Below are 25,763 nucleotides of genomic sequence, written 5' to 3'. Positions count from 1 at the left end.
ACTCAAACTTGAAGAAAAGTTAAATGGTTAAATATTTTGGAAATATTTATTGGTTAGTCTGTGATATGAGGTTAATATATAAAAAAAACTGCAAGTCATTCTTAATTAATTGGACAAAATTCTGTATAATATTTAACGCTCTTGAGAGAATGAGATACCAAAGACCTCTTAAAACAGAGTTTTCTTCAATATCCTGCTCAAAGTTTTAGCCTTAAAGCCAGGATTAGTTGTATGGAACAGGGACCATCTTTATATTCAGATAATCTAACTAGTCAATTACTGGACAAGTGCTAACAGCTGCACTGCATTATAGACAAAATATGAACTCTAATGTAATCCATCATACTTAATATATATTTGTACAAGTCCCTGAATGCCTATTTGCAGGATAAAGTGTAGTAGTCCTGAATGTATTGAAACATTTAAGGAGCAGTGTTGTTAAAGTGGGGGTCAGTGTCATACCATTCTAGGAGGAAATTTAAAAATCCTTTGAAGTCTTTATGGGCAATGTTTTAAAAATTCAAATACTTGGTAACTTTTTATACATCTCCCCATATCATTATCATTATGATTTTTTTCTTAATGGTAAATTTAATCCACAGGGGGGAAAACCCACTTTTGAACTGGGTAAAAAAAAAAAAAAATCAATGAAAACAATGGATTTTCACAAAACTCATTTATTCTAAATATAGGGTAGCATAAAGAAAATAAGAATCCAACATTATTAGGAGTGGTTCTCTAAATTAAACCATTGTAGAAACAGGGAAATTTATGGAGACATATCTCCTGATATAAAAGCAAGGTATGGAACAGAGTTTTTGATATTAACTGTGAGCAGTGACTTAGGAAATATCCGCTAGGATGTACCACAGTCATCTCACAGTCAGCAACAACAAAAACAATTAATAATCTCTCATCTTGACATCTACATAGCTTGGCATTCCCTATATCAATCAATTCATCAATCAATCATGACATCTAGAAATCATAATCAATTTCCTTCTCTATTTATTCTCTTATTTCTTACTAATACTAGTTTTTCCTTTCTCGTCTTTGCTACTCCTATTTCTGCCAGTTAAATCTTAGGCAGTACTGTTCAACAGAACTCTCTGAGATAATGGAAAACATCTATGAATCTGCACTGTCCAATATGGTAGCCACTAGCCACATGTGGCTATTGAGCACTTGAAAGATAGCTAGAAAGAGTGAGAAAATAAATTTTCAATTTTATTTATTTTAATTTAATGTAAATCTAATTTATCTACATGCTATGACTAGTGTCTACTGTATTGGATAAAACAGATTGAAGGCTTCATAAACTCACCTCATCCATACATACATTTAGTCATTTAAAAATACCTTTTGGGGAAAACCTCCTATGTACCCAGGCATAGTGAAAATTCAAATTCCCAAAGGGTCTAATGACAAAGAAACGAAAATGATAGAGGTATGTGTACCGGGTGCTGTGAGAGAATGAACAAATGCCAACTAGGTGCTGAGAAAAGGCTTCTTGAGGAAGGTGGTGCTTGAAATGAGATTTAATGGGTAACGAGTACAGAGGAAAGAAGAGCAGATAGAGAGGCATGTAAAATGTTAATGAGGTAAAAGAGAGTATGGTCCACTTGGGGGGAAATTATAGAAGTTCAGAGTCGATGAAACCTGAAGTAAGGAAAATGTCATGAGATGAGAATAGAAAGTTAATCAAAGGCCCAAATGTCATGTCTAGCCTTTTTTTTTTTCTATTTTAAGGTTCTTAGAACATATTTATTATGTAATGGAGTAATTGAGGTTGTTTTGCTTTTTATTTGTTTATTTTTAAGCAAAAGAGAGATTATAATTAGATATGTATGTTAAAAAGGTTATAAAATGCAAGACAGAGAATGGATTGGAAGGTGCAAAATTTGCAGGGATGTCAGCTGGGAGATTGTTGTCATGATCTTAGACTGTAATGGCAGTAGACAGAGAAAGTAAAATGTACTGGAAAAATATATTACAGATTTAGAATCAACCAAATTTGGTGATTGATTACCTGTATGACACGAAGATAGGGAATCAAGACATCCTATACTCTGACTCTGGCAAAATTGGATCACAAGGGACTGGTGATGTCATTCATTAATGTAGGAAGCTTTGACCTGAGCTAAAAGTCATTTCTAAGATAACTCACATTGTTGGCAGAGGACCTCAGTTCTTTGACAGAGGAACCTCTTGTTAGAGCTCCTTGAATGTCTCCATGGCATAGAAAGTTTTTGTTTTGTTTTTTTTTAACATCTTTATTAGAGTAAAATTGCTTTACAATGGTGTGTTAATTTCTGCTTTATAACAAAGTGAATCAGTTATACATACACATACGTTCCCATATCTCTTCCCTCTTGCGTCTCCCTCCCTCCCACCCTCCCTAGCAATGAGAGAGAGAGAGAGAGAATGCTTTCTATGAGCCAGTCTTGGAAGTTGTACACTATCACTTCCATCACATCCTACTTGTTAGAAGGGAGTCACTAAGTCCAGCTCATGCTCATTGTGAGGGTATTTGGCTCCACCTTTAGAAGGAAGGATGTCAAAGAATTTGTGGACATATTTTAAAACTACCTACACTACTATAAGGGGAAATATGAGCTTATCTATTATAATAGTTAACTTTGCTCTAAACTAATATAGGGAAACAATGAGCTTAGTTCTGGTCTCACAAGTTTACCTTTGAGAAATACATACATGCCAATTTTCAGTACAGTTTCAGATGTATGGTTTTATATCTGAGGAGAGATATTGGTTGAAGCCATGGGAATGGATGAAAATAACTCAAAGAAAGTTTGGAGAGTATAAACAGAAGAGGGCCAAAGACAGAACCTCTTCTAGAGAATCTTTTCTAGGGATTACCTACAGTAGGGAGATACTGATGGAAGTGGAGCCCAGAAATGATTCTAAAAATGAATAGTCAAACTGTGTGAGGAGAATGAAGAAAGAGTGATAGTATTTTGAAAAGGAAGGATTGGCTATGACGCACATCACTTTAGGTTATACGCTCCTCTGGGAGACGAAGATTCAGGGAAAGGATGGTGATTTTTAGTTATCTCTTATATTTTATTTATTTTTTCAATAAGACAGAGTTCAAGAAAACATGGAAAAATGTCTACATCTGTTTAATTTGAATGGTAAGCAATGAATGTCTCATATTGTTATATGTGCTTTTATATTTGAAACACTTGTATATTTGAAATACTTATATTAATAAAATTCAAAAGAACTGATTAACTTTGCCAAATCCTGCAGAAGGGCAAGCACTGAAAAATGCCCATTGGGGGCTTCCCTGGTGGCACAATGGTTGAGAGTCCGCCTGCTGATGCAGGGGACACGGGTTTGTGCCCTGGTCCGGGAAGATCCCACATGCCGCGGAGCGGCTGGGCCCGTGAGCCATGGCCGCTGAGCCTGCGCGTCCGGAGCCTGTGCTCCACAATGGGAGAGGCCACAGCAGTGAGAGGCCCGTGTACCACAAAAAAAAAAAAAAAAAAATGCCCATTGGATTTAGTAATAAAGTGGTTAATAGGATTTAGTAATAAAGTAGTTAATAGGGTCCTTGATAAAAATAATTTCAGTGAACTAGTGGTGGTAGAGGCCAGATTCCAGTGGGATAAGAAGTTAATATAGAGAGGTTGACTCAAAAGGTCAGAAATACATCTTTGTAGGATCAAAATTATAGAAGTTATTATACTTCTGTTACTGCTCCCTTTCAAAGCAAGATAACAAATTTATTTATAGACTAAGGGGAAAACGCAGAGAGGGAAGACTTGTAACACCAGACCAAAACACCTAAAGAGCAGAACAAGATCCAGAATGCAGACAGGAGCCTTGCCATTAAAGGACATGGGTCTTTCTCTGTTTTTCTGTGTGGTGGGGAAAAGAAAATTGAGACGGTAAAAATAGTGGTTCCTGTCACAGTAGGAAAGTGAGGGAGCCACTGAGACAGAGACAGATGAGAATGGATAGCTTGATGAGAGTGATGAAAGTCTGGTAACTGTTTCAGGAATCAGAAACTGACTCGTCACCAAACTGTTCCTAGTGCCTGGGAGTAACTGTGTGAGTTACACAGGCTGGTTTCTCAGAAGCAGATGGTGAGATGGAGCTTGGGATGTGAATGTTTATTGAGGATCACTACCTATGAAGGACTGGAAATCATCAAATGATTTTTTTGCAGGCCACTGGGTGAATAAGCTGTGGATTATTCATATAGTTAAAATAAGTGTATCAATATTAATCAATTGCAAGAATTTAGCATTGAGTGAAAGAAAAAAGCAGCCCAAATTTATCTACGATGTGATAAAATTTGTCAATTTAAAAAAACAAAACAATAGGGGCTTCCCTGGTGGCGCAGTGGTTGAGAGTCCGCCTGCCGATGCAGGGACATGGGTTCGTGCCCCGGTCCAGGAAGATCCCACATGCCGTGGGGCGGCTGGGCCCGCGAGCCATGGCCGCTGAGCCTGCACGTCCGGAGCCTGTGCTCCGGAGAGGCCACAACAGTGAGAGACCCGCGTACTGCAAAAAAAAAAAAATAATAATAATAATAATGTATTTTATGTTGTGGATAAATATAGAGAGTAAAAGTATGAGAACATTCCTGGGAATGATACAAATTAACTTGGTTACCTCTGGTATCTGATGAAATGCGAAGGAATGGGAGGCTCTGTGAGGCAAATAAGTTAAGCCTTGTGCTTGACACATAGTAAACACTACAGGTGCTAGCTAATATAATAATAAAACATGTTAACATATGTTTATTCTTACTGGTGTACATACAGGCGTCTGTTACATTGCCTCTTTGTTTGTTGTATGTTTGAAAACTGTCATACTAAATGATGAAAGAAACCCAGCACCATATAATTAGGAAAGGGACTCTTTCCTAATTATACAAGGCCAATAATACTCATTTCCAACATAACATGTGACTTTAATCTCAACTATCTGAGGGCCAAACCTCTTTGAATTGGTGAATGAGTGAAAAAGTCAAGTCAGACATATTCTTTGGCTGGACACACACATACACACGCATATTCACACACATGAGCATCCTCTTGGTGTAACATAAGCACCAATAACCTCATTTAAAGGCTAAGGCCAAGTGCATTTGTCTTTTCTCTTTACCTGATGAATTCTTCAAGGGCAGGACAGTGTCCCTTGATGCTCAGCCAGCCCTGCCTGGTGTATTGTGAGTATTCAATAAATAATAATTAATTCAGTAATAATTAATCCCTTAATAAATAAGCATGCATGTACTCAATAAATAATAATTAATGACAGAATGACTGAAAAGAATGGCAAAACTTGAATAAAATGTTATGAATTAACTAAAACTGTTTATATCTAACTAAATGTAATTTTTGTGGAAGATGTACTTAGAACTTGAGTCCTATGAATTTGATATAGATATTTATGTCTTAGATTTTAGGACACTTTTTCTTTTAGTTCATACTGCCATCAATGTCTCAGCTGTATTCACATCATTTATATAAACCCATATTATGCATGTGTGCATATATATATGTATATATACATACCCCTACGTATATACACATATATTTATATATTTGTACATGCATAAACATATTTTTTTCCATCTCAGTCTATATATCACTGACCCTTGGCAAGTCTGTGAAGTATTGCATTTGATCTTTGTGGGTGTGTGTACAGGAATAAGCCGCTCCATCTTGTAACCCTGCTGACCCTGTGGTGGCCTCCTCGTGCCCCAGATCTTCTATGCCCCATGTCCTCAACTATCATAGGTGTTAGCTGATATTATTACTGTCAGATTACTATTCAGTTAATCTCATAAACTAATTTGTCATGAGGCATTAGTAGCTCAATGTGTTACTTTCTTTCCTTAATAAGGACTGTTGATACTTTCCTCTGAAAAAGTGGTTGCATGAATTCCAGAAATACCTCTGTTGGAATTACAATTAAACGGGCTTTCGATGCTACTCAAATTATGGCATATTTACATACTCTTGCTACTGAGTTCAGATGGCAAGTGAAATATAAATTCACCATGTCATCTGTTTTCAGACATCTAGCTTTTTCATTGAACAGATAAAACCATTGGAAATATTGATTTTGCATTATTTTACTTTACTTTTAGGTTATACAGACACAGTCTTATTAAAAGTTAAAACAAATTTCAAGAGACCATTTGGTAAACAGAGCAGCACTTGAAAAATCATGTGATATGTTGTAAATCAAGCTAAGTTGATATGACCACAATCATCTACCAGATTTCCAGTTTGTTTTTCACTTGGATATTTTATCTAAGACTCATTCATTTACTCCTTTCCCCTCAATAACTGCAATTGAAATGAATACTGTTCATCTCATTCAGGATCCACTATGTGCCTCTTAGAAAAACAAATAAATGTCTGTCCTTTCTGAGTTAATTCCATAAAGTAACTACCAAGAGTGAGTACCACATTCGAAGAAACATGTAATTCAGACAAGTCTTTTACTGATGAGCGCAATTTTGCTAAAGCCTGAAACCTTTTTTAAAAGAGGATAAAGTAAGAAATAGATGTAATAAAATGAATGAGTCCTTTAGATGACAATGGGGTGATAATATGAACTTGATGCTGTGCTTATGAGTTATTATGTCATTTTAGTCTAATGGTCCAAAAGGTCCTTTAAAAATCATCTAGGTGAATGGATGTATATCATGCGGAGACAATAGCATACATGGTTGTTTCCATTTGGCTTTAAAATAAACTTCAAAGTCAGAGAACTTTCTGTATTATGTTGGGCTGTCAAATTATGTACTTTTGAAAGGCATGGTTTTCATATGCATATTTCATATGCAAACTATCTTCCCAACATGTGCCTATTTTAAAAGAATTCTTTTACTTGAAATGTAAAAACACAAAAATAAATACCTTAATTTAACCAGGGAAATTGGTTGAGTCCTCTAAGGGAGTAACGAGTCAACTCTGCCCCTTTAAAACTCACCTTTGTCTCTGCCTGAGCTAACACTGAAGATTAAAGACAGCATTCAAAGAGGGCTATTCTTCATATTTTACCCGCTCATTAAACGCCAAGATAGTTTTTTACTCAATTATACATCTGCCAATGAAAATAGTGAGCAAAGACAACCTCAAGGCCATGTTTTCATTTCGATCATTGTTCCCTAGTGAATAACAAGTTTGCGAGCTCTCCTAAGACAATTTATATTGCTCTAGGCTTCATAAATCTGGTACAGTAGACTGAGTTGCTGAGCTGTATGTTGTGATCATGTCTTTATACCAACAACATTAATCACTTGCTCAAGAGGAAGTAGCAGTTCAAGAGTGTTCTGTCTCACGGTCTCATCAGAAAGGACATCTTAACAGAAGTCTTTCATGTTGCCCTTTCTCCCCAGCGGTTTCAGTACTCACTCCTCTCTATAGGTTTCCAAGCTCTAATCTATCCTGTCCTGATCCTTAGGCAATGTCAAAATGAGCAAGATATTTACAAAGACTTATATACCTATGAAAAAAATATTTATTTTGTAAGCTACAATTTCTAAAGATGGAGATACAATTAAAAGGACACTAGATGCACTTGCCTATGGAAAAATTTAATCCTCCATGTCTACAGTCAGTCAAAGTTGAAAATGCATCTGAGAGAAAATGATTTTTATTTAATTTTCTCCTTCAGAAAATATTAAACTTAACCGGAAACCAGCCAACACATCTGTCTCTGAAGCGTTCCAGGGCAGAGATACAAACAATGGTTCCAATAGATTATGCATCTGGCCACCGACATTTTAAGTGGAGAAAAGGAGGGTTGTGACTAATACACAGGAAATTATGTTATTTGACACGATATTATATTAGAGAACAAAAAAAAAAACCAAAATTGGGCTAGTATGAATGAGATGAAATAAATGAGATTGTTTTAGGTATCACATACTATAATTATGCCATTTCTTCCCATTGGTTTAGTGGATAAACAGAAGGAAGCGTCACTATATGTTTTTTACTAAAGAATCACTAAAACTAAATGCATTACATGCCCTTTTACAAACTGAGTTTTCATTTGTCCTCTTATAACTGTTATTAGGTAACTCTTATGGGAGACTGAATTTCTTTTATTTGTAAAGTAATTTATAATCACATAGTCAATTATTTTAAAAAGCAAGATACATTTTGTTGAACACTATTCTCCTTAACACTACCAGCTAGTCCATAGAACATTTCTTTCTTTCCTTTACAGTAGTCTCTTAAAAAAGAAAAAACAAAAAACTTCCATGAAGTACAAAGTATGTAGGGGACACTTAGTTTTAATTCTTAAGGCAAATATGATGGCATTTTATTGGGGAGAAACAGGAGAGTTCTCAACATGTTTTTTTTCTTACCAGTGTGGAACATGTGTCACACTTTAAGAAAATGTTGCTCCTGTCCTTCGTTCCATCATTTGTGATAATTTAGAAAACCATTTAAATAAGAGTTTAATTGTATACAATTTATCAGACTGATTTCTTTCATATTGCTGGCAGTTTTAATTACTGTTGATAATATTGATTTGCCAATTATACTGAGTCTGAAAATAGGAAGGTCAATTGAATTGACTTTTTAAAAAATATAAAATGGTAATAATTTTCCCCAGCTTTTTGTACAAAAGACTAAAGTTTTAACCTCATTTCTGCCACTAACTGGCAGCTTTCAAAGCTGTGGATTCTCTCAGCTTTATCTGTATGATAAAGAACATTTTTAATGCTACAATCTAATATAGAACCAGTTTGCTGAAAGATTTGTTCACTGCTTATTAAGTTCTTTTTAAACCATCTGTACCTGGACTGAATTTTGCTTACAATAAAATTAAAATGAGTCTGTAGGTAATAAAGACATTTAGAAGGATGTTGGATAATACAATTCAAAGCACTAAAAACAATACCAGCACTAATATTATTTTATACAAATACAATGCAATATGATAGTAAAACCATTGTAGCAATAATATTTTTTATGTTGTAAAATAAGTTTACAAACGGTCTAATAACTACCAGGATATTCTGACCTAAAGAAGAAGGTAGATCGAGATTTATGATGAGATATGAATCCTCCCTTTAGTAGAATCCATCAGCTTTGTCAGGTCCTGAGTTTGAACCCTGCTGGAAACGTGGAGAATCTTCCACTTTGGAGCTTGTTTCTGTTGTTTTTCTGTTGCAGCCTGAAGAATGCTAACTTCCAGGGCACAGGGCAAGCCTCATCTGTTTGGCCTCATTATTAAGGGAAGGGTGTTTCAGCTTTAGTCTCTCTGGGAAGGGTGGGGATATAAATAGTTTATGCTCTTACTTGTTAATTTGAAGTACATGCAGAAAGCCAGTGGTTGAATACTAGCTTTAAGACCAAAATCAAAATGAGACAAATGAAAATTAACAAGTTCAAGACATCAGACTAAAAGATTTACGGTTTTTCTAGAGAGATGCAGGAAAATAAAGATTAACTGCACAGACCTGAATAAATATTTGAATCAGCACTTTCTTCTTGATACCCATTTATATTCCTTTTAAAGGCCCTTTTATGTCTTCCAGTTTCCCTGACATCTTTCCGCTTCACCTACCACCTCCAGAAATACTCACACTTGCTGTATTTCTCCTGCTAAGAGCTCAATTTATTGAGCCCCAATACTAGCATATTACGTCTATGATATCATTAAATGTATATAACAACCCATGATGTATGTACTATTATTAGTCCTTATTTACAGATGAAAACACAAAGACACAGAAAAGATAAGTACCTTGCCCCAAATTACACAGCCTCTAAGAGTCAAGATTTTAACTTAGACAACCTGATAAAGATGGGATGCTTAACCATCCAGCTAAGCTATTGTCATCTCTTCCTTGCTCTTTGCTCCCTCTTCCTCAAGTATAACTTTGTGCCTTTACATACAATATCTAATTTAATCTTTGCAAATGACTTTGAAAGGTAGGACTTAAAATCTTCACAGATTAAAAAAACAAAAAACAAAAAAATCCCCAAAACATTAAAGTTCAAAATGTTGATTAACTTGCCCTAGTTTGCAGGGCTAGAAAGTGTTGCTGACACCTGAATTTGAACCCGTATCTAGCTACCTCCAGAATTGTGAGTCTTTCTACCTTAGAGACAAAATTTTAACAACAGAATTTCTTCCCAGGACTATTTGTGTTTAGATAAATTGCTAATCCACAAACTGTGACAATTCAGGCATCTGAGGAAGTTATTTGGGAAGATGGTGTAGGACGAAGGCTCCTTAAGTGACACTTCATAGAGATCACTTGTTCCCCTTCTTGTAAGGCTGGTGCTGAGCTGCGGTGTGGAGCGTATGCAGTGGAGACTTGTGGGCCACTTCTGTCTTCTCCCATGTGCACTGCCAGGTAGTCAGTGTCTGCTTGGCATACAGGGATTGCTATCTAAACTTGTCATTTGACATTTGTTTGACTGGCCACTGGATAACATTACCACTCCATCCGTTTGGAATCTTCTAAATTTGGCTCTTCCTTCCATCTAACCTGGACAGTTCAAACAAGGTGGCTCATTGTGATCAGGCTTCAGCAAGTGCTGTAGAGAAGGGATTTTTAATGGATCTTTGGAATCCATTTCCATATATGTTTACCTAATTAGGTTTTATTAAGATAATTTTAAAATAGTTTGCATTCTTTGGGAAAATATATATGAATGGAACCCAGAAGTGAGTTGGAGGTCAAGAGAGAACCAGGCAGTATGAATGTAATCGAAATAGTGTGGTATCCACACAAATTGTATATGTACTTTTCAGAATCTTGAAACCTTGATACTGTTCTAGTCAACTGATATGTTAAATTTCCCTAGGTCTTATTTTCCTTATCCTTAAAGGCAAGACATTGAACCTGTAGAGTTTTAAGATCTTTTCCTAAAAAACATTTATCTTCTCTATACTATAATAACCTGTACCTATATATTTTTACTTTTTAAAATATATATGTTATCATTTCATGTATTCATCACTATTTCATGTATTCATCACTATTTCATGTATTCATCTTTTTTTTCATCTCCCCAAATTTACTGAGAGCCTACTAAGTACCAGGCACTGTGTTGACTGGGATGCAATAAAGATAAATAAGACATAGCCCCTGCCCTCAAAGAGATCTCTGCAAAGAATAGGATAAAACTATACAGACGGCTAATGAAATTCTCATGAGTGACAAACTTGCCAGAGATGACAGAGGACAGCTGCTTTTCTTTTCATCACAAAAACATACAAAAGGTCCATTTACTTCAGAAGCCAGCAGGCACAAGCCATTCCAGCCACAGTCCTACCTTCTGTGCAACTTCCTCAGAACCAGAAGTTTTTTCTTTTTTCTTTTTCGCTTTTTTTTTTGGTACATAAATGAATAATACAAGAGACAACTAATAGCCAGTTTATACTCCCTGCTGTCCTTCCAAAGCTTCATAGCCCAAAATAAAGGTGCTGTGGAGGTGGAGAACCCAATTTCCATTCTAAGTTTCACACAGTGGGTTTCAGTCAATTAAAATTTCTGTTCCTAAGATACAGTTGCTTATGGAGGCAAGCAGCACCCACAGTTTTTGGAAACAATGATCTTGGTCTGGAGGAACTATCTTCCCCCAGTCCTTGCTGAGACCCCAGTCAAGGGAGTCTAGTCAGTTGCTGTGAGGATGTCATAAAGCCAATTTCCTTTCCTTTCCCAGGCATCAACTTCTTATTACCTTGGGTTTTGACTCCTCTCAGAGACACGATGAACATCTTGGGAGTGGGGGAACAACGTGTATGCCATTCTTTTTATCCTCACTAATGTATTGGAACTAGGCCATCTGGCTGCCTTTTGGGTAAATCCATTTTATAACAAGATTTGTGTGTGTGTGGTTCAGTAATTAAGCCCCTTTGGATAGAGTTCAAGATGGACCTGCCTTATGCTGAATTTTGCTTTATAACAAACTATTAGCCACAGGTGCCAGTGATTTATAAATCAGGATGAGAAATCTCTTATAGATTTCAGAAAATTAGTCATTTCTCCAAGTTTCCTTTGACCTTAGGTTCACTCTTCTTCAGAGGTGAGCAAAGTAAGAACATGTTTAGAGTTACCCCTGGTCTAGAATTGCTAAGATTATTATCTGCCAACTTTATCCTAAATCTAACCAACTAGGGATAAAATGTTGAGATTAAGACAGGAGAGTCTTGATGTTGTTACTCATTGCTAATGTATTAACATCATAATAGACTTAACTATTCACTCATTCATTTAAAAAAACATTGCTAGACACTAGGCTGAAGATTCAAAAATAACTAGAGAAACTCATGATTTCAGCTTCATTATAACATGATTCATTAGACACCCAATGGTCCTTCTTGTCAACGTTACATGGAGGCTTCAAACATCAAACTGTGACATGACATGATACCATCTTTGGAATATTTTCTGAGAATAATTTATTTTGAGCAAATTACCTTGCCATGTCTTAAACTCAAAAAGTGTAAATATTACAAAAATGTGGTTAAAAGTCAAGTGATCAGTCATGTTTTTTTCTGATATCTTGTGGGGAAAATTTCAGCTTCTTGGCTAGTTGTGTTCCCAGTTTCTTTGGCCATGGGTAGTGGAAAGTTATAGTCAGTTTGAGAATTTTCTTCTGGTCACTGATTCATATGAAAATCCCTTTGCAAAACATGATTAATTTGATTGGACTCTACTTCTTTGGTTTTCTTTTTGCTGTCTCCTTTGTACCCACTTTCTGGTTGGTGAGGTGAGCCATCTCTCAACAGTTCTGCGTGTTTTCTTAGCTACCATGTGGTTATAATGTCATTCATATCAGCAACACTGAGAGCTTCTTTGACAAGGAAAGCAACCCTTTGTGACAGTTAATTGGGTAACAATTCACTTTTATCTCAAGCTAAATTGTTGGAATCTTTTAAAAAGATACTGAACTTGGAACCTCTTCTCAGGCATAAGAAGAGCTTGCCTTGGGAGAAGTAGGCTATTTGAGTTCTAGCATTTTCCCTGCTTGGACATAGATTTGCTTTCCTTTTTAAGACCCTACGAATGGTTACTGTGGTCTAACCTCCTTGAGTAGAGACAGAATGATCCTGGAAATTCACCAGATGGTAACAGACTTCAGAAAAAAAGGTGACTTTGACCTCCTTGTACTTCTGTGTTGGCCGACATAAACCATACCCTCACGAATGGATAGCTGATGTTTGTAATTAGAGAAGAATGTGCTATATGGCTTATGTGTTGACTCTGCAAGGACTAATAGGGTTACTTAATGAGTTTGGGGTCCTAGACCCATTACTGGAATTACATTTGGGGTCACACTTGGGAAAGATTTTCATCTTGCGCTCACTGAGGTTCTTAAAAGCTGCTTATACAATTGTAATTCACTTTGAATCTGAAAACAAACTTCGTCGAGAGATTATTTAAGGCATATTTAGTTCTAGTTGGGTCTCAACTAAAATTATCTAAATTATCTAAGTAGATGCCAAGACACACTGCCATCTAGACATGTTCACAAAAAGGCAAATTACTGCAGGTGCAAAACCCTCTCAAGAGCTCACTGAGTTATATAAAATTAAACACAGTTCATTGCAATATTGTGAAATGTAATTTTGTCACACTTTCTTCTGAGTACTATGGCATGATCATTTCAAAGAATTATCAAACTGATTTGTAATCACAGTATTTTTGTGTGGTAGTGGTTTTTGACTTGTGGGCTTTATTCTTCTTGACCACAGTTGAATGCTGTGGGGATAATGATAACTGGATGACTATTGGAAGGGATTAAAAAGTATACTGATGAATTTTACAGCATGTTAGCTGGAAGCCCTCCTTATTAGTGAGGGGATAAATTCCAAAGATTCTCCTGATGAGAGTAAATTCCTACAGACCTGTGCTTCTTCTGGCCAGTGTAAGGCAGTGTTTGCAGGCTACAACACCTAGTGTTAAAGACCTGGGCTTAATTCAGTGACTCTGAGCTAACAAAGCCTCAAGTGAACAAGGGTAGGAGGCACAGTGAATATTTGAAACTGCAAACAGAAAATGTACATCAAGAGGACTGTCTGTGCTGGTCAAATTAGTGACCAAGGCAATGGAGTGTGTCACTGTATAAACAAATGACTTGTTTTTACGTTTTTTAGGAGTCAAACCTGTGATTAAGAACCAGCGGAGGTGGGTCAAAAAGGATTGTGCTGTGATTTATGTCATAGAGTGTTCTGCCTATGTTTTCCTTAAGAGTTTTATAGTGTCTGGCCTTACATTTAGGTCTTTAATCCATTTTGAGTTTATTTTTGTGTATGGTGTTAGGGAGTGTTCTAATTTCATTCTTTTTTTTTTTTTTTTAGGACAAGTTATTCTTGGCATTTTAATCGAGATGAGTCCTTAGGTAATTTAGGTCTTAACTGGATCATTCACATATTTGTTTTTTTAAAAGGCCAGACCAACTTTCCTTCAGCAGTAACCCAATATGACACCAGAGTTAACAAATGGAAAACAAGATTGTTATTCTGTATTAATTCATTAAAGGGCATTTTAGAGAAAGAACAACTCAGAAAACAAAGACTTCAGAGTCCATGATTCCAAGTTAGCTAAGAGCATTTTAGTTATTAGCAGTGGTTACCAAATAAGCCAAAGGTCAGTCTTTTCAAGGAGCTGCTCATCATTTGCTTTGTTGAGAAGAGGGGAGGAACCACTTCACTACTCGTCTATAAGATGATGCAGGTCTTTTTATCCTTGAAAGGGTTTTCTGAAGTTGGTACCCCCATCAGCAGAGGGTCATTCCTTGCATGCTCCTCGCAGTAAGACATAAGGTACGCTGATGCCTTTGAAACCTTTATTCTTTCGATGGAGGCTTCCATTCTCAACTGCTGCACAGTCCTTCTTGCCTGGGCGATGTTGTTGGTGCTGGCTGTCTTGCTCGACATCTTCAGTTACGGTTTCACCTGAAATCAGTAAGACTGCGTGGCCCACCGTTACCAGGTTTTAGGTGATGGAATGAAACTGCCGGTGCGCTGCCCCTGCCGTCACCGCCGCTGCTGGGGACTCTGTCTCTAAGGGCTACTGGAGATGACTCCGACCTCTCATCCTGCTGCTCCTCTGGGCGGCCGCCGGCTCCCCCTCACTCGGGTAGGTGGGGCGGACCCGTATATTTTTTTTAATGGAAATTTTAAAAACTATCATAATTTCACTGTTTAAATTTCTTGCTGACTTGGCACAAAATACTAGCATAGATGAGATAACATAAAACTCAGAATACACCATTAAGTAAGAACATCAGTAACAAACCGGTAACTGGGAGTCCTTAATTCAAAGAATTTAAGATTAGTCACTACACAAAAAACTTGAAATTTCTCTAAAATTCTATAGTTCACCTAGGGAAGACACTTCCCCAAATTTGACAATTATCCTAAAAATTTATAGGATATTACCAATAATGAGTTGTAAAGCTTGCATAAATATTTGTAAACTACTAATAATAGAAAAGATTTTGATCAACCATGCTAAGGGAAAAACGAAGCAATTTTTCTATTTTCTCCATAGGAAAATGTTTTATAAAAGTCTTTGTCTTTTTTATTTATTTATTTATTTATTTTAATTACACGGTTTTTTTTGCTTTATAACAAATTTAATCAGTTATACATATACATATGTTCCCATATCCCCTCCCTTTTGCGTCTCCCTCCCACCGTCCCTATCCCACCCCTCCAGGCGGTCACAAAGCACTGAGCTGATCTCCCTGTGCTATGCGGCTGCTTCCCACTAGCTATCTACCTTACGTTTGGTAGTGTATATATGTCCATGCTGCTCTTTCACTTTGTCACAGCTTACCCTTGCACCTCGCCATATCCTCAAGTCCATTCTCTAGTAGGTCTGTGTCTTTATTCCTGTCATACCCTTATGTTCTTCATGACATTTTTTTCTTAAATTCCATATATATGTGTCAGCATACAGTATTTGTCTTTCTCTTTCTGACTTACTTCACTCTGTATGACAGACTCTAGGTCCATCCACCTCATTACAAATACCTCAATTTCATTTCTTTTTATGGCTGAGTAATATTCCATTGTATATATGTGCCACATCTTCTTTAGCCATTCATCCAATGATGAACACTTAGGTTGTTTCCATCTCCGGGCTATTGTAAATAGGGCTGCTATAAACATTTTGGTATAGGTCTCTTTTTGAATTATGGTTTTCTCAGGGTATATGCCCAGTAGTGGGATTGCTGGGTCATATGGTAGTTCTATTTTTAGTTTTTTAAGGAAACTCCATACCGTTCTCCATAGTGGCTGTACCAATTCACATTCCCTCCAGCAGTGCAAGAGTGTTCCCTTTTTTCCACACCCTCTCCAGCATTTATTGTTTCTAGATTTTTTGATGATGGCCATTCTGACTGGTGTGAGATGATATCTCATTGTAGTTTTGATTTGCATTTCTCTAATGAGTAAAGATGTTGAGCATCCTTTCATGTGTTTGTTGGCAGTCTGTATATCTTCTGTGGAGAAATGTCTATTTAGGTCTTCTGCCCATTTTTGGATTGGGCTGTTTGTTTTTTTGTTATTGAGCTGCATGAGCTGCTTATAAATTTTGGAGATTAATCCTTTGTCAGTTGCTTCATTTGCAAATATTTTCTCCCATTCTGAGGGTTGTCTTTTGGTCTTGTTTATGGTTTCCTTTGCTGTGCAAAAGCTTTGAAGTTTCATTAGGTCCCATGTGTTTATTTTTGTCTTTATTTCCATTTCTCTAGGAGGTGGGTCCAAAAGGATCTTGCTGTGATTTATGTCATAGAGTGTTCTGCCTATGTTTTCCTCTAAGAGTTTGATAGTGTCTGGCCTTACATTTAGGTCTTTAATCCATTTTGAGCTTATTTTTGTGTATGGTGTTAGGGAGTGATCTAATCTCATACTTTTACATGTCCCTATCCAGTTTTCCCAGCACCACTTATTGAAGAGACTGTCCTTTCTCCACTGTACATTCCTGCCTCCTTTATCAAAGATAAGGTGACCATATGTCCGTGCGTTTAACTCTGGGCTTTCTATCCTGTTCCATTGATCTATCTTTCTGTTTTTGTGCCAGTACCATACTGTCTTGATTACTGTAGCTTTGTAGTATAGTCTGAAGTCAGGGAGCCTGATTCCTCCAGCTCCACTTTTCGTTCTCAAGATTGCTTTGGCTATTCGGGGTCTTTTGTGTTTCCATACAAATTGTGACATTTTTTGTTCTAGTTCTGTGAAAAATGCCAGTGGTAGTTTGATAGGGATTGCATTGAATCTGTAGATTGCTTTGGGTAGTAGACTCATTTTCACAATGTTGATTCTTCCAATCCAAGAACATGGTACATCTCTCCATCTATTTGTATCATCTTTAATTTCTTTCATCAGTGTCTTATAATTTTCTGCATACAGGTCTTTTGTCTCCTTAGGTAGGTTTATTCCTAGATATTTTATTCTTTTTGTTGCAATGGTAAATGGGAGTGTTTCCTTGATTTCACTTTCAGATTTTTCATCATTAGTATATAGGAATGCCAGAGATTTCTGTGCATTAATTTTGTATCCTGCAACTTTACCAAATTCACTGATTAACTCTAGTAGTTTTCTGGTAGCATCGTTAGGATTCTCTATGTATAGTATCATGTCATCTGCAAACAGTGACAGCTTTACTTTTTCTTTTCCGATTTGGATTCCTTTTATTTCCTTTCCTTCTCTGATTGCTGTGGCTAAAACTTCCAAAACTAAATTGAATAAGAGTGGTGAGAGTGGGCAACCTTGTCTTGTTCCTGATCTTAGTGGAAATGGTTTCAGTTTTTCACCATTGAGGACGATGCTGGCTGTGGGTTTGTCATACATGGCCTTTATTATGTTGAGGAAAGTTCCCTCTATGCCTACTTTCTGCAGGGTTTTTCTCATAAATGGGTGTTGAATTTTGTCGAAAGCTTTCTCTGCATCTATTGAGATGATCATATGGTTTTTCTCCTTCAATTTGTTAATATGGTGTATCACGTTGATTGATTTGCGTATATTGAAGAATCCTTGCATTCCTGGAATAAACCCCACTTGATCATGGTGTATGATCCTTTTAATGTGCTGTTGGATTCTGTTTGCTAGTATTTTGTTGAGGATTTTTGCATCTATGCTCATCAGTGATATTGGCCTGTAGTTTTCTTTCTTTGTGACATCCTTGTCTGGTTTTGGTATCAAGGTGATGGTGGCCTCGTAGAATGAGTTTGGGAGTGTTCCTCCCTCTGCTATATTTTGGAAGAGTTTGAGAAGGATAGGTGTTAGCTCTTCTCTAAATGCTTGATAGAATTCGCCTGTGAAGCCATCTGGTCCTGGGCTTTAGTTTGTTGGAAGATTTTTTATCACAGTTTCAATTTCAGTGCTTGTGATTGGTCTGTTCATATTTTCTATTTCTTCCTGGTTCAGTCTCGGCATGTTGTGCATTTCTAAGAATTTGTCCATTTCTTCCAGGTTGTCCATTTTATTGGCATAGAGTTGCTTATAGTAATCTCTCATGATCTTTTGTATTTCTGCAGTGTCAGTTGTTACTTCTCCTTTTTCATTTCTAATTCTATTGATTTGAGTCTTCTCCCTTTTTTTCTTGATGAGTCTGGCTAATGGTTTATCAATTTTGTTTATCTTCTCAAAGAACCAGCTTTTAGTTTGATTGATCTTTGCTATCGTTTCCTTCATTTCTTTTTCATTTATTTCTGATCTGATTTTTATGATTTCTTTCCTTCTGCTAACATTGGGATGTTTTTGTTCTTCTTTCTCTAATTGCTTTAGGTGCAAGGTTAGGTTGTTTATTCGAGATGTTTCCTGTTTCTTAAGGTGGGATTGTATTGCTATAAACTTCCCTCTTAGAACTGCTTTTGCTGCATCCCACAGGTTTTGGGTCATCGTGTCTCCATTGTCATTTGTTTCTAGGTATTTTTTAATTTCCTCTTTGATTTCTTCAGTGATCACTTCGTTATTAAGTAGTGTATTGTTTAGCCTCTATGTGTTTGTATTTTTTACAGCTCTTTTCCTGTAATTGATATCTAGTCTCATAGCACTGTGGTCGGAAAAGATACTTGATACAATTTCAATTTTCTTAAATTTACCAAGGTTTGATTTGTGACCCAAGATATGATCTATCCTGGAGAATGTTCCATGAGCACTTGAGAACAATGTGTACTCTGTTGTTTTTGGATGGAATGTCCTATAAATATCAATTAAGTCCATCTTGTTTAATGTATCATTTAAAGCTTGTGTTTCCTTATTTATTTTCATTTTGGATGATCTGTCCATTGGTGAAAGTGGGGTGTTAAAGTCCCCTACTATGATTGTGTTACTGTCGATTTCTCCTTTTATGGCTGTTAGTATTTGCCTTATGTATTGAGGTGTTCCTATGTTTGGTGCATAAATATTTACGATTGTTATATCTTCTTCTTGGATCGATCCCTTGATCATTAGGTAGTGTCCTTCTTTGTCTCTTCTAGTAGTCTTTATTTTAAAGTCTATTTTGTCTGATATGAGAATTGCTACTCCAGCTTTCTTTTGATTTCCATTTGCATGGAATATCTTTTTCCATCCCCTTACTTTCAATCTGTATGTGTCTCTAGGTCTGAAGTGGGTCTCTTGTAGACAGCATATATATGGGTCTTGTTTTTGTATCCATTCAGCCAATCTGTATCTTTTGGTGGGAGCATTTAGTCCATTTACATTTAAGGTAATTATCGATATGTATGTTCCTATTCCCATTTTCTTAATTGTTTTGGGTTCGTTATTGTAGGTATTTTCCTTCTGTTGTGTTTCTTGCCTAGAGAAGTTCCTTTAGCATTTGTTGTAAAGCTGGTTTGGTGGTGCTGAACTCTCTCAGCTTTTGCTTGTCTGTAAACGTTTTAATTTCTCCATCAAATCTGAATGAGATCCTTGCTGGATAGAGTAATCTTGGTTGCAGGTTTTTCTCCTTCATCACTTTAATTATGTCCTGCCACTCCCTTCTGGCTTGTAGAGTTTCTGCTGATAGATCAGCTGTTATCCTGATGGGGATTCCCTTGTGTGTTATTTGTTGTTTTTGCCTTGCTGCTTTTAATATGATTTCTTTGTGTTTAATTTTTGACAGTTTGATTAATATATGTCTTGGCATATTTCTCCTTGGATTTATTCTGTATGGGACTCTCTGTGCCTCCTGGACTTGATTAACTATTTCCTTTCCCATATTAGGGAAGTTTCCAACTATAATCTCTTCAAATACTTTCTCAGTCCCTTTCTTTTTCTCTTCTTCTTCTGGAACCCCTATAATTCGAATGTTGGTGCGTTTAATGTTGTCCCAGAGGTCTCTGAGACTGTCCTCTGTTCTTTTCATTCTTTTTTCTTTATTTTGCTCTGCAGCAGTTATTTCCACTATTTTATCTTCCACCTCACTTATCCATTCTTCTGCCTCAGTTATTCTGCTATTGATCCCATCTAGAGTATTTTTTATTTCATGTATTGTGTTTTTAATCAATGCTTGATTCATCTTTAGTTCTTCTAGGTCCTTGTTAACTGTTTCTTGCATTTTGTCTATTCTATTTCCAAGATTTTGGATCTGGGAAATAGAATCTTGGATCATCTTTACCATCATTATTCTGAATTCTTTTTCAGGTAGACTGCCTATTACCTCTTCATTTGTTAGATCTGGTGGGTTTTTATCTTGCTCCTTCTCCTGCTGTGCGTTTTTCTGTCTTCTCATTTTGCTTATGTTACTGTGTTTGGGGTCTCCTTTTTGTAGGCTGCCGGTTTGTAGTTCCCGTTGTTTTTGGTGTCTGTCCCCAGTGGCTAAGGTTGGTTTAGTGGGTTGTGTAGGCTTCCTGGTGGAGGGGACTAGTGCCTGTGTTGTGGTGGATGAGGGTGGATCTTGTCTTTCTGGTGGGCAGGTCCACGTCTGGTGGTGTGTTTTGGGGTGTCTGTGGACTTTTTATGATTTTAGGCCACCTCTCTGCTAATGGGTGGTGTTGTGTTCCTGTCTTGCTAGTTGTTTGGCATAGGGTGTCCAGCACTGTAGCTTGCTGGTCGTTGAGTGAAGCTGGGTGCTGGTGTTGAGATGGAGATCTCTGGAAGATTTTCACCGTTTGATATTATGTGGAGCTGGGAGGTCTCTTGTGGACCAGTGTCCTGAAGTTGGCTCTCCCACTTCAGAGGCACAGCACTGACTCCTGGCTCCTCAATTTGGGATGATTTGTTGTCTATTCATGTATTCCATAGATGCAGGGTACATCAAGTTGATTGTGGAGCTTTAATCCACTGCTTCTGAGGCTGCTGGGAGAGGTTTCCCTTTCTCTTCATTGTTCTCATAGCTCCTGAGCCTCAGCTTTGGATTTGACCCCGCCTCTGCGTGTAGGTCTCTGGAGGGCGTCTCTTCTTCGCTCAGACAGGACAGGGCTAAAGGAGCAGCCTCTTCGGGGACTCTGGCTCACTCAGGCCGGGTGGGAGGGAGGGGCACGGAGTGCGGGGCGAGTCTGCAGCAGCAGAGGTCGGCGTGACGTTGCACCAGCCCGAGGTGCGCCGTGCGTTCTCCCAGGGAAGCAGCCCCCGGATTCCGGGATCCTGGCATTGGCGGGCTGCAGAGGCTCCCGGAAGGGCGGTGTGGACAGTGACCTGCGCTCACACACAGGCTTCTTGGCAGCGGCAGCTGCAGCCCCAGTGTCCCACGCCCGTCTCTGGGTTCTGCGCTTTCAGTCGCGACTCGCGCCCGTCTGTGGGGCCCCTTTAAGCAGCACTCTTAATCCCCTCTCCTCGCGCACCAGGAAACCAAGAGGGAAGAAAAAGTCTCTTGCCTCTTTGGCAGCTCCAGAGTTTTCCCGGACTCCCTCCCGGGTAGCTGTGGCACATTAGCCCCCTTCAGGCTGATTTCTCACTGCCAGCCCCAGTCCTCTCCCTGTGCTCTGACCGAAGCCCGAGCCTCAGCTTCCAGTGCCGCCCGCCCCGGCGGGCGAGCAGACAAGCCTCTCGGGCTGGTGAGTACCGGTCGGCACCGATCCTCTGTGTGGGAATCTCTCCGCTTTGCCCTACCCAGGTACGTGGGGAGTTTCTTGCCTTTTGGGAGGTCTGGGGTCTTCTGCCAGCGTTCAGTAGGTGTTCTGTAGGAGTTGTTCCACGTGTAGCTGTATTTCTGGTGTATCCGTGGGGAGGAAAGTGATCTCCGCGTCTTACTCTTCTGCCATCTTACCCGGAAGTCAGCCTAATTTCATTCTTTTACATGTAGCTGTCCAGTTTTCCCAGCACCACTTGTTGAAGAGGCTGCCTTTTCTCCACTGTATATTCCTGCCTCCTTTATCAAAAATAAGGTGATCATATGTGTGTGGATTTATCTCTGGGCTTTCTATCCTGCTCCATTGATCTATTTTTCTGTTTTTGTGCCAGTACCATACTGTCTTGATTACTGTAGCTTTGTAGTATAGCCTGAAGTTTGACCACCCCCTCCCTTCTACAGAAATGGAAATAAAAGCAAAAATAAACAACTGGGACCTAATGAAATTTAAAAGCTTTTGCACAGCAAAGGAAAACATAAATAATACGAAAAGACAACCCTCAGAATGGGAGAAAATATTTGCAAATGAAGCAACTGACAAAGGATTAATCTCCAAAATTTACAAGCACCTCATGCAGCTCAATATCAAAAAAAAACAAACAACCCAATCCAAAAATGGGCAGAATACCTAAATAGACATCTCTCCAAAGAAGATATACAGATTGCCAACAAACACATGAAAGGATGCTCAACATCACTAATCATTAGAGAAATGCAAATCAAAACTAGAATGAGGTATCACCTCACACCAGTCAGAATCGCCATCATCAAAAAATCTAGAAACAATAAATGCTGGAGAGGGTGTGGAGTAAAGGGAACCCTCTTGCCCTGTTGGTATGAATATAAATTGATACAGCCAGTATGGAAGTTCCTTTAAAAACTAAAAATAGAACTACCATACGACCCAGCAATCCCACTACTGGGCATATACCCTGAGAAAACCATAATTCAAAAAGAGTCATGGATTTCAATGTTCATTGCATCTCTATTTACAATAGCCAGGACATGGCAGCAACCTAAGTGTCCATCGACAGATAAAGGGACAAAGAAGATGTGGCACGCATATACAATGGAATATTAGCCATGAAATGAAGCAAAATTGAGTTATTGGTAGTGAGGTGGATGGACCTAGAGTCTGTCAGACAGAGTGAAGTAAGTCAGAAAGAGAAAAACAAATACCATATCCTAACACATATATATGGACTCTAAAAAAAAAAAGGTTCTGAAGAACCTAGGGGCAGGATAGGAATAAAGGCACAGATGTAGAGAATGGACTCGAGGACATGGGGAGGGGGAAGGGTAAGCTGTAACAAAGTGAGAGAGTGGCATGGACATATATACACCACCAAATGTAAAATAGATATCTAGTTAACAAATGTTCTATCCAATGTTCTATCAAATCTCTTTGTTGGATGCTTGTTCAGACCATTCTTAGTAACTGACCATTTCATACTTTCCAATTGGGGTGACACAGCTAAATCAGGAAGCTTTTCTTTCTCCCATTTGAGTCATAGATCCCTACTAAATTTCTCTTTTACTGTTTTGCTTTTAAACAAAATTTAATATAGTTTATTCCACAAACAGGCTAAGAAAAAGAAATTATTCCTCATTCTTTGAGTGTAAAAGAAGAGTAATAATCTGTTCCTGAATGTCTTTACAATAGTGTCTAGCTTTAAAGTATTTCAGAATCACAAGTGTTTGAAGAGAGAGAAACATATGTCTCAGCAAGCAGGTGGCTGTACAAGAAAAGGATCTCTATAATGACTTGTCTGCATTTCTGGAAGCTTGAAATACTGTACAAGCACAGCCTTAATATAACCATAACAGACAGCAGAGTGTGACTTAATGATCAAATAATAAATAGCAAAGAAAAAAATTAATCTACAGGTGTTACATGGTGAAGAATGAAATGGAAACCCTGAACCATGGGGCAGAACTCAGCCAAGTAATTTTAGCACTTCTGCAGGATTTAAAGATCTCTGGATTGAACTAAAATCCTTTTAAGAAAATAAATATTATGTCTTTATAAAAATATTTTATTCATATGTACTCTGTCTATTATGGTAGAAATTATTTCTAATTGGCTGATACTCATTCATTCAGTCATTTACTTAACAAACCTTAACTGAGTGCCTGTTCTGTGCCAGGCCTCATGTGAGGCACAATAGAGGCAAAGACATCTCACAGTTCATAGTCTAGCAGTAGAGATGAGTAGCAACTGTACAATTACACTACAGGATGATGAGTTCTGTGATGAAGGAAGCAAAGGATGCTGTGTAAGAAGGGCCACCTAACCCTGCCTAGAAGACTCTCAGAGGGACCTGATATTGAGACGTGAGACTAATGTAGAAGAATGGTTAGGAGGGTCCTTCTAGGGAGAGGAAAAAGCAGGTACAAAAGCATGAGAGACTTGGGTCAAATCAGTCTTTTGGAGTTGTGTACACTGGTATACAGGGTGCAAGGACTGGGCAGGTAAACTTAGATAAGTGCCATTGTAGGATTTAGAAAGATCAAACTGGTGGCAGTGTGGCATGTAGGTTAAAGGGATTACAAGTGAAGGTGGAAAGACAAATGGCTATTACAGTAAGCAGAGTGAGAACTAATAAGGTTCTAAACCAAGGTAATGGCAGTTGATATATGGAGATGTCAAGATCTAAGGAATAATTTAAAAAGTAGAATCACCTGAAAATCATGAGAAATTTGATATGAGATAAAGGAATAAAAGAAGGTGTTGGGTCAAAGATGATATTCAGGTCTCTGATCTGAATGAACCATGGGTATGGGTCTGGCCATTCACCTATATAGGGTAGTCTGGGAAAAGAAGCTGATATAGAGGGAAACTGATGGGTTCAGTTTGAGTTGGGTTCTGTTTACAGTGTCTTTTTAGGCATCCAAGTGGAAATTCCCACAGGTGGTTGTTTATGAAATCCTAGAGTTCAGGAGGGAGCTCTGGGCTTAAAGATGTATATTGGGAGTTATTGTATAATAAGAATGGTTGATGCCATTATTATGAATATATTATCCAGGAGGATTGACCAAGGGATAAACCTAGAGAAATACTGATTCTTAAGGAGCAGATAGAGAAAGAGGAGATTATAAAAGAGACTGAAAAGCAATAGCTGATGAAGTCCAAGTGTAACCATGTGAGAGTTGTCACCTGGAGTCAAAGGACTTCAAAGAAAAACCCTGGGTTCCAGAGGCAAGTACTTCAGCACAATCAAGTGAGTTAGGATTACAAGGTGGAAACACTGATGGTACAAATTATCATTCAATATAGAATATAATTGAGAATTAAAGGGATTGTGATGGTTGATTATATGACTGGTGCCCGGTGTTTTGGTTAAACATCCTGGATCTGTCCATGAGGGTATTTCTAGATGAAATTAGCATTTGACTCAGTAAACTGAGTAAGGGAGATTGCTCTCACCAGTGGGAGTGGACATCATACACTCAGCTGAAGGCCTGAATACAATAAAAATGCAGAGGAAGGGAGAATTTGCTCTTTCTCTGCCTGACTACTTGAGCTGCAACATTGGTTTCTCTGGCTCTCAGACTGGGACTTATACACCATTGACATTCCTGGGTCTCAGGCCTTCAGACTTGGATTGAAAGTTACACTGTCAGTTCTCCTGGTTCTCAGGCCTTTGGACTTGGACTGAAACTACACCACCAGCTTCCCTGGGTTTTCAACTTACAGACACAGTTCTTCTCAGCCTCTATAATCATAAGAGCA

General features: G+C 37.9%; 1 protein-coding gene across 1 annotated transcript; it reads right to left on the bottom strand.

Moving 5' to 3' along the window:
• Positions 1–14,068: 14,068 nt before the first annotated feature.
• Positions 14,069–15,081, bottom strand: LOC308618147 (guanine nucleotide-binding protein G(I)/G(S)/G(O) subunit gamma-12-like). The gene has a single exon (XM_081235607.1). It carries the CDS (start codon positions 14,902–14,904, stop codon positions 14,686–14,688), a length of 219 nt encoding a protein of 72 aa, XP_081091733.1. The 5' UTR covers positions 14,905–15,081; the 3' UTR covers positions 14,069–14,685.
• Between the last annotated feature and the right edge of the window lie 10,682 nt (positions 15,082–25,763).

This window comes from Mesoplodon bidens (genome assembly GCF_964165515.1).
Source record: "Mesoplodon bidens genome assembly, chromosome: 1".
In the NCBI taxonomy this organism is placed as follows: Eukaryota; Metazoa; Chordata; class Mammalia; order Artiodactyla; family Ziphiidae; genus Mesoplodon; species Mesoplodon bidens.
The sequence above is the reverse complement of the archived record's forward strand: the minus strand, read 5'-3'. Positions and strand labels throughout refer to the sequence as shown.

Excerpts from the sequence above, each read along its gene's own strand:
- LOC308618147 (XM_081235607.1), bottom strand. The coding sequence starts at position 14,904 with ATGTCGAGCAAGACAGCCAGCACCAACAACATCGCCCAGGCAAGAAGG.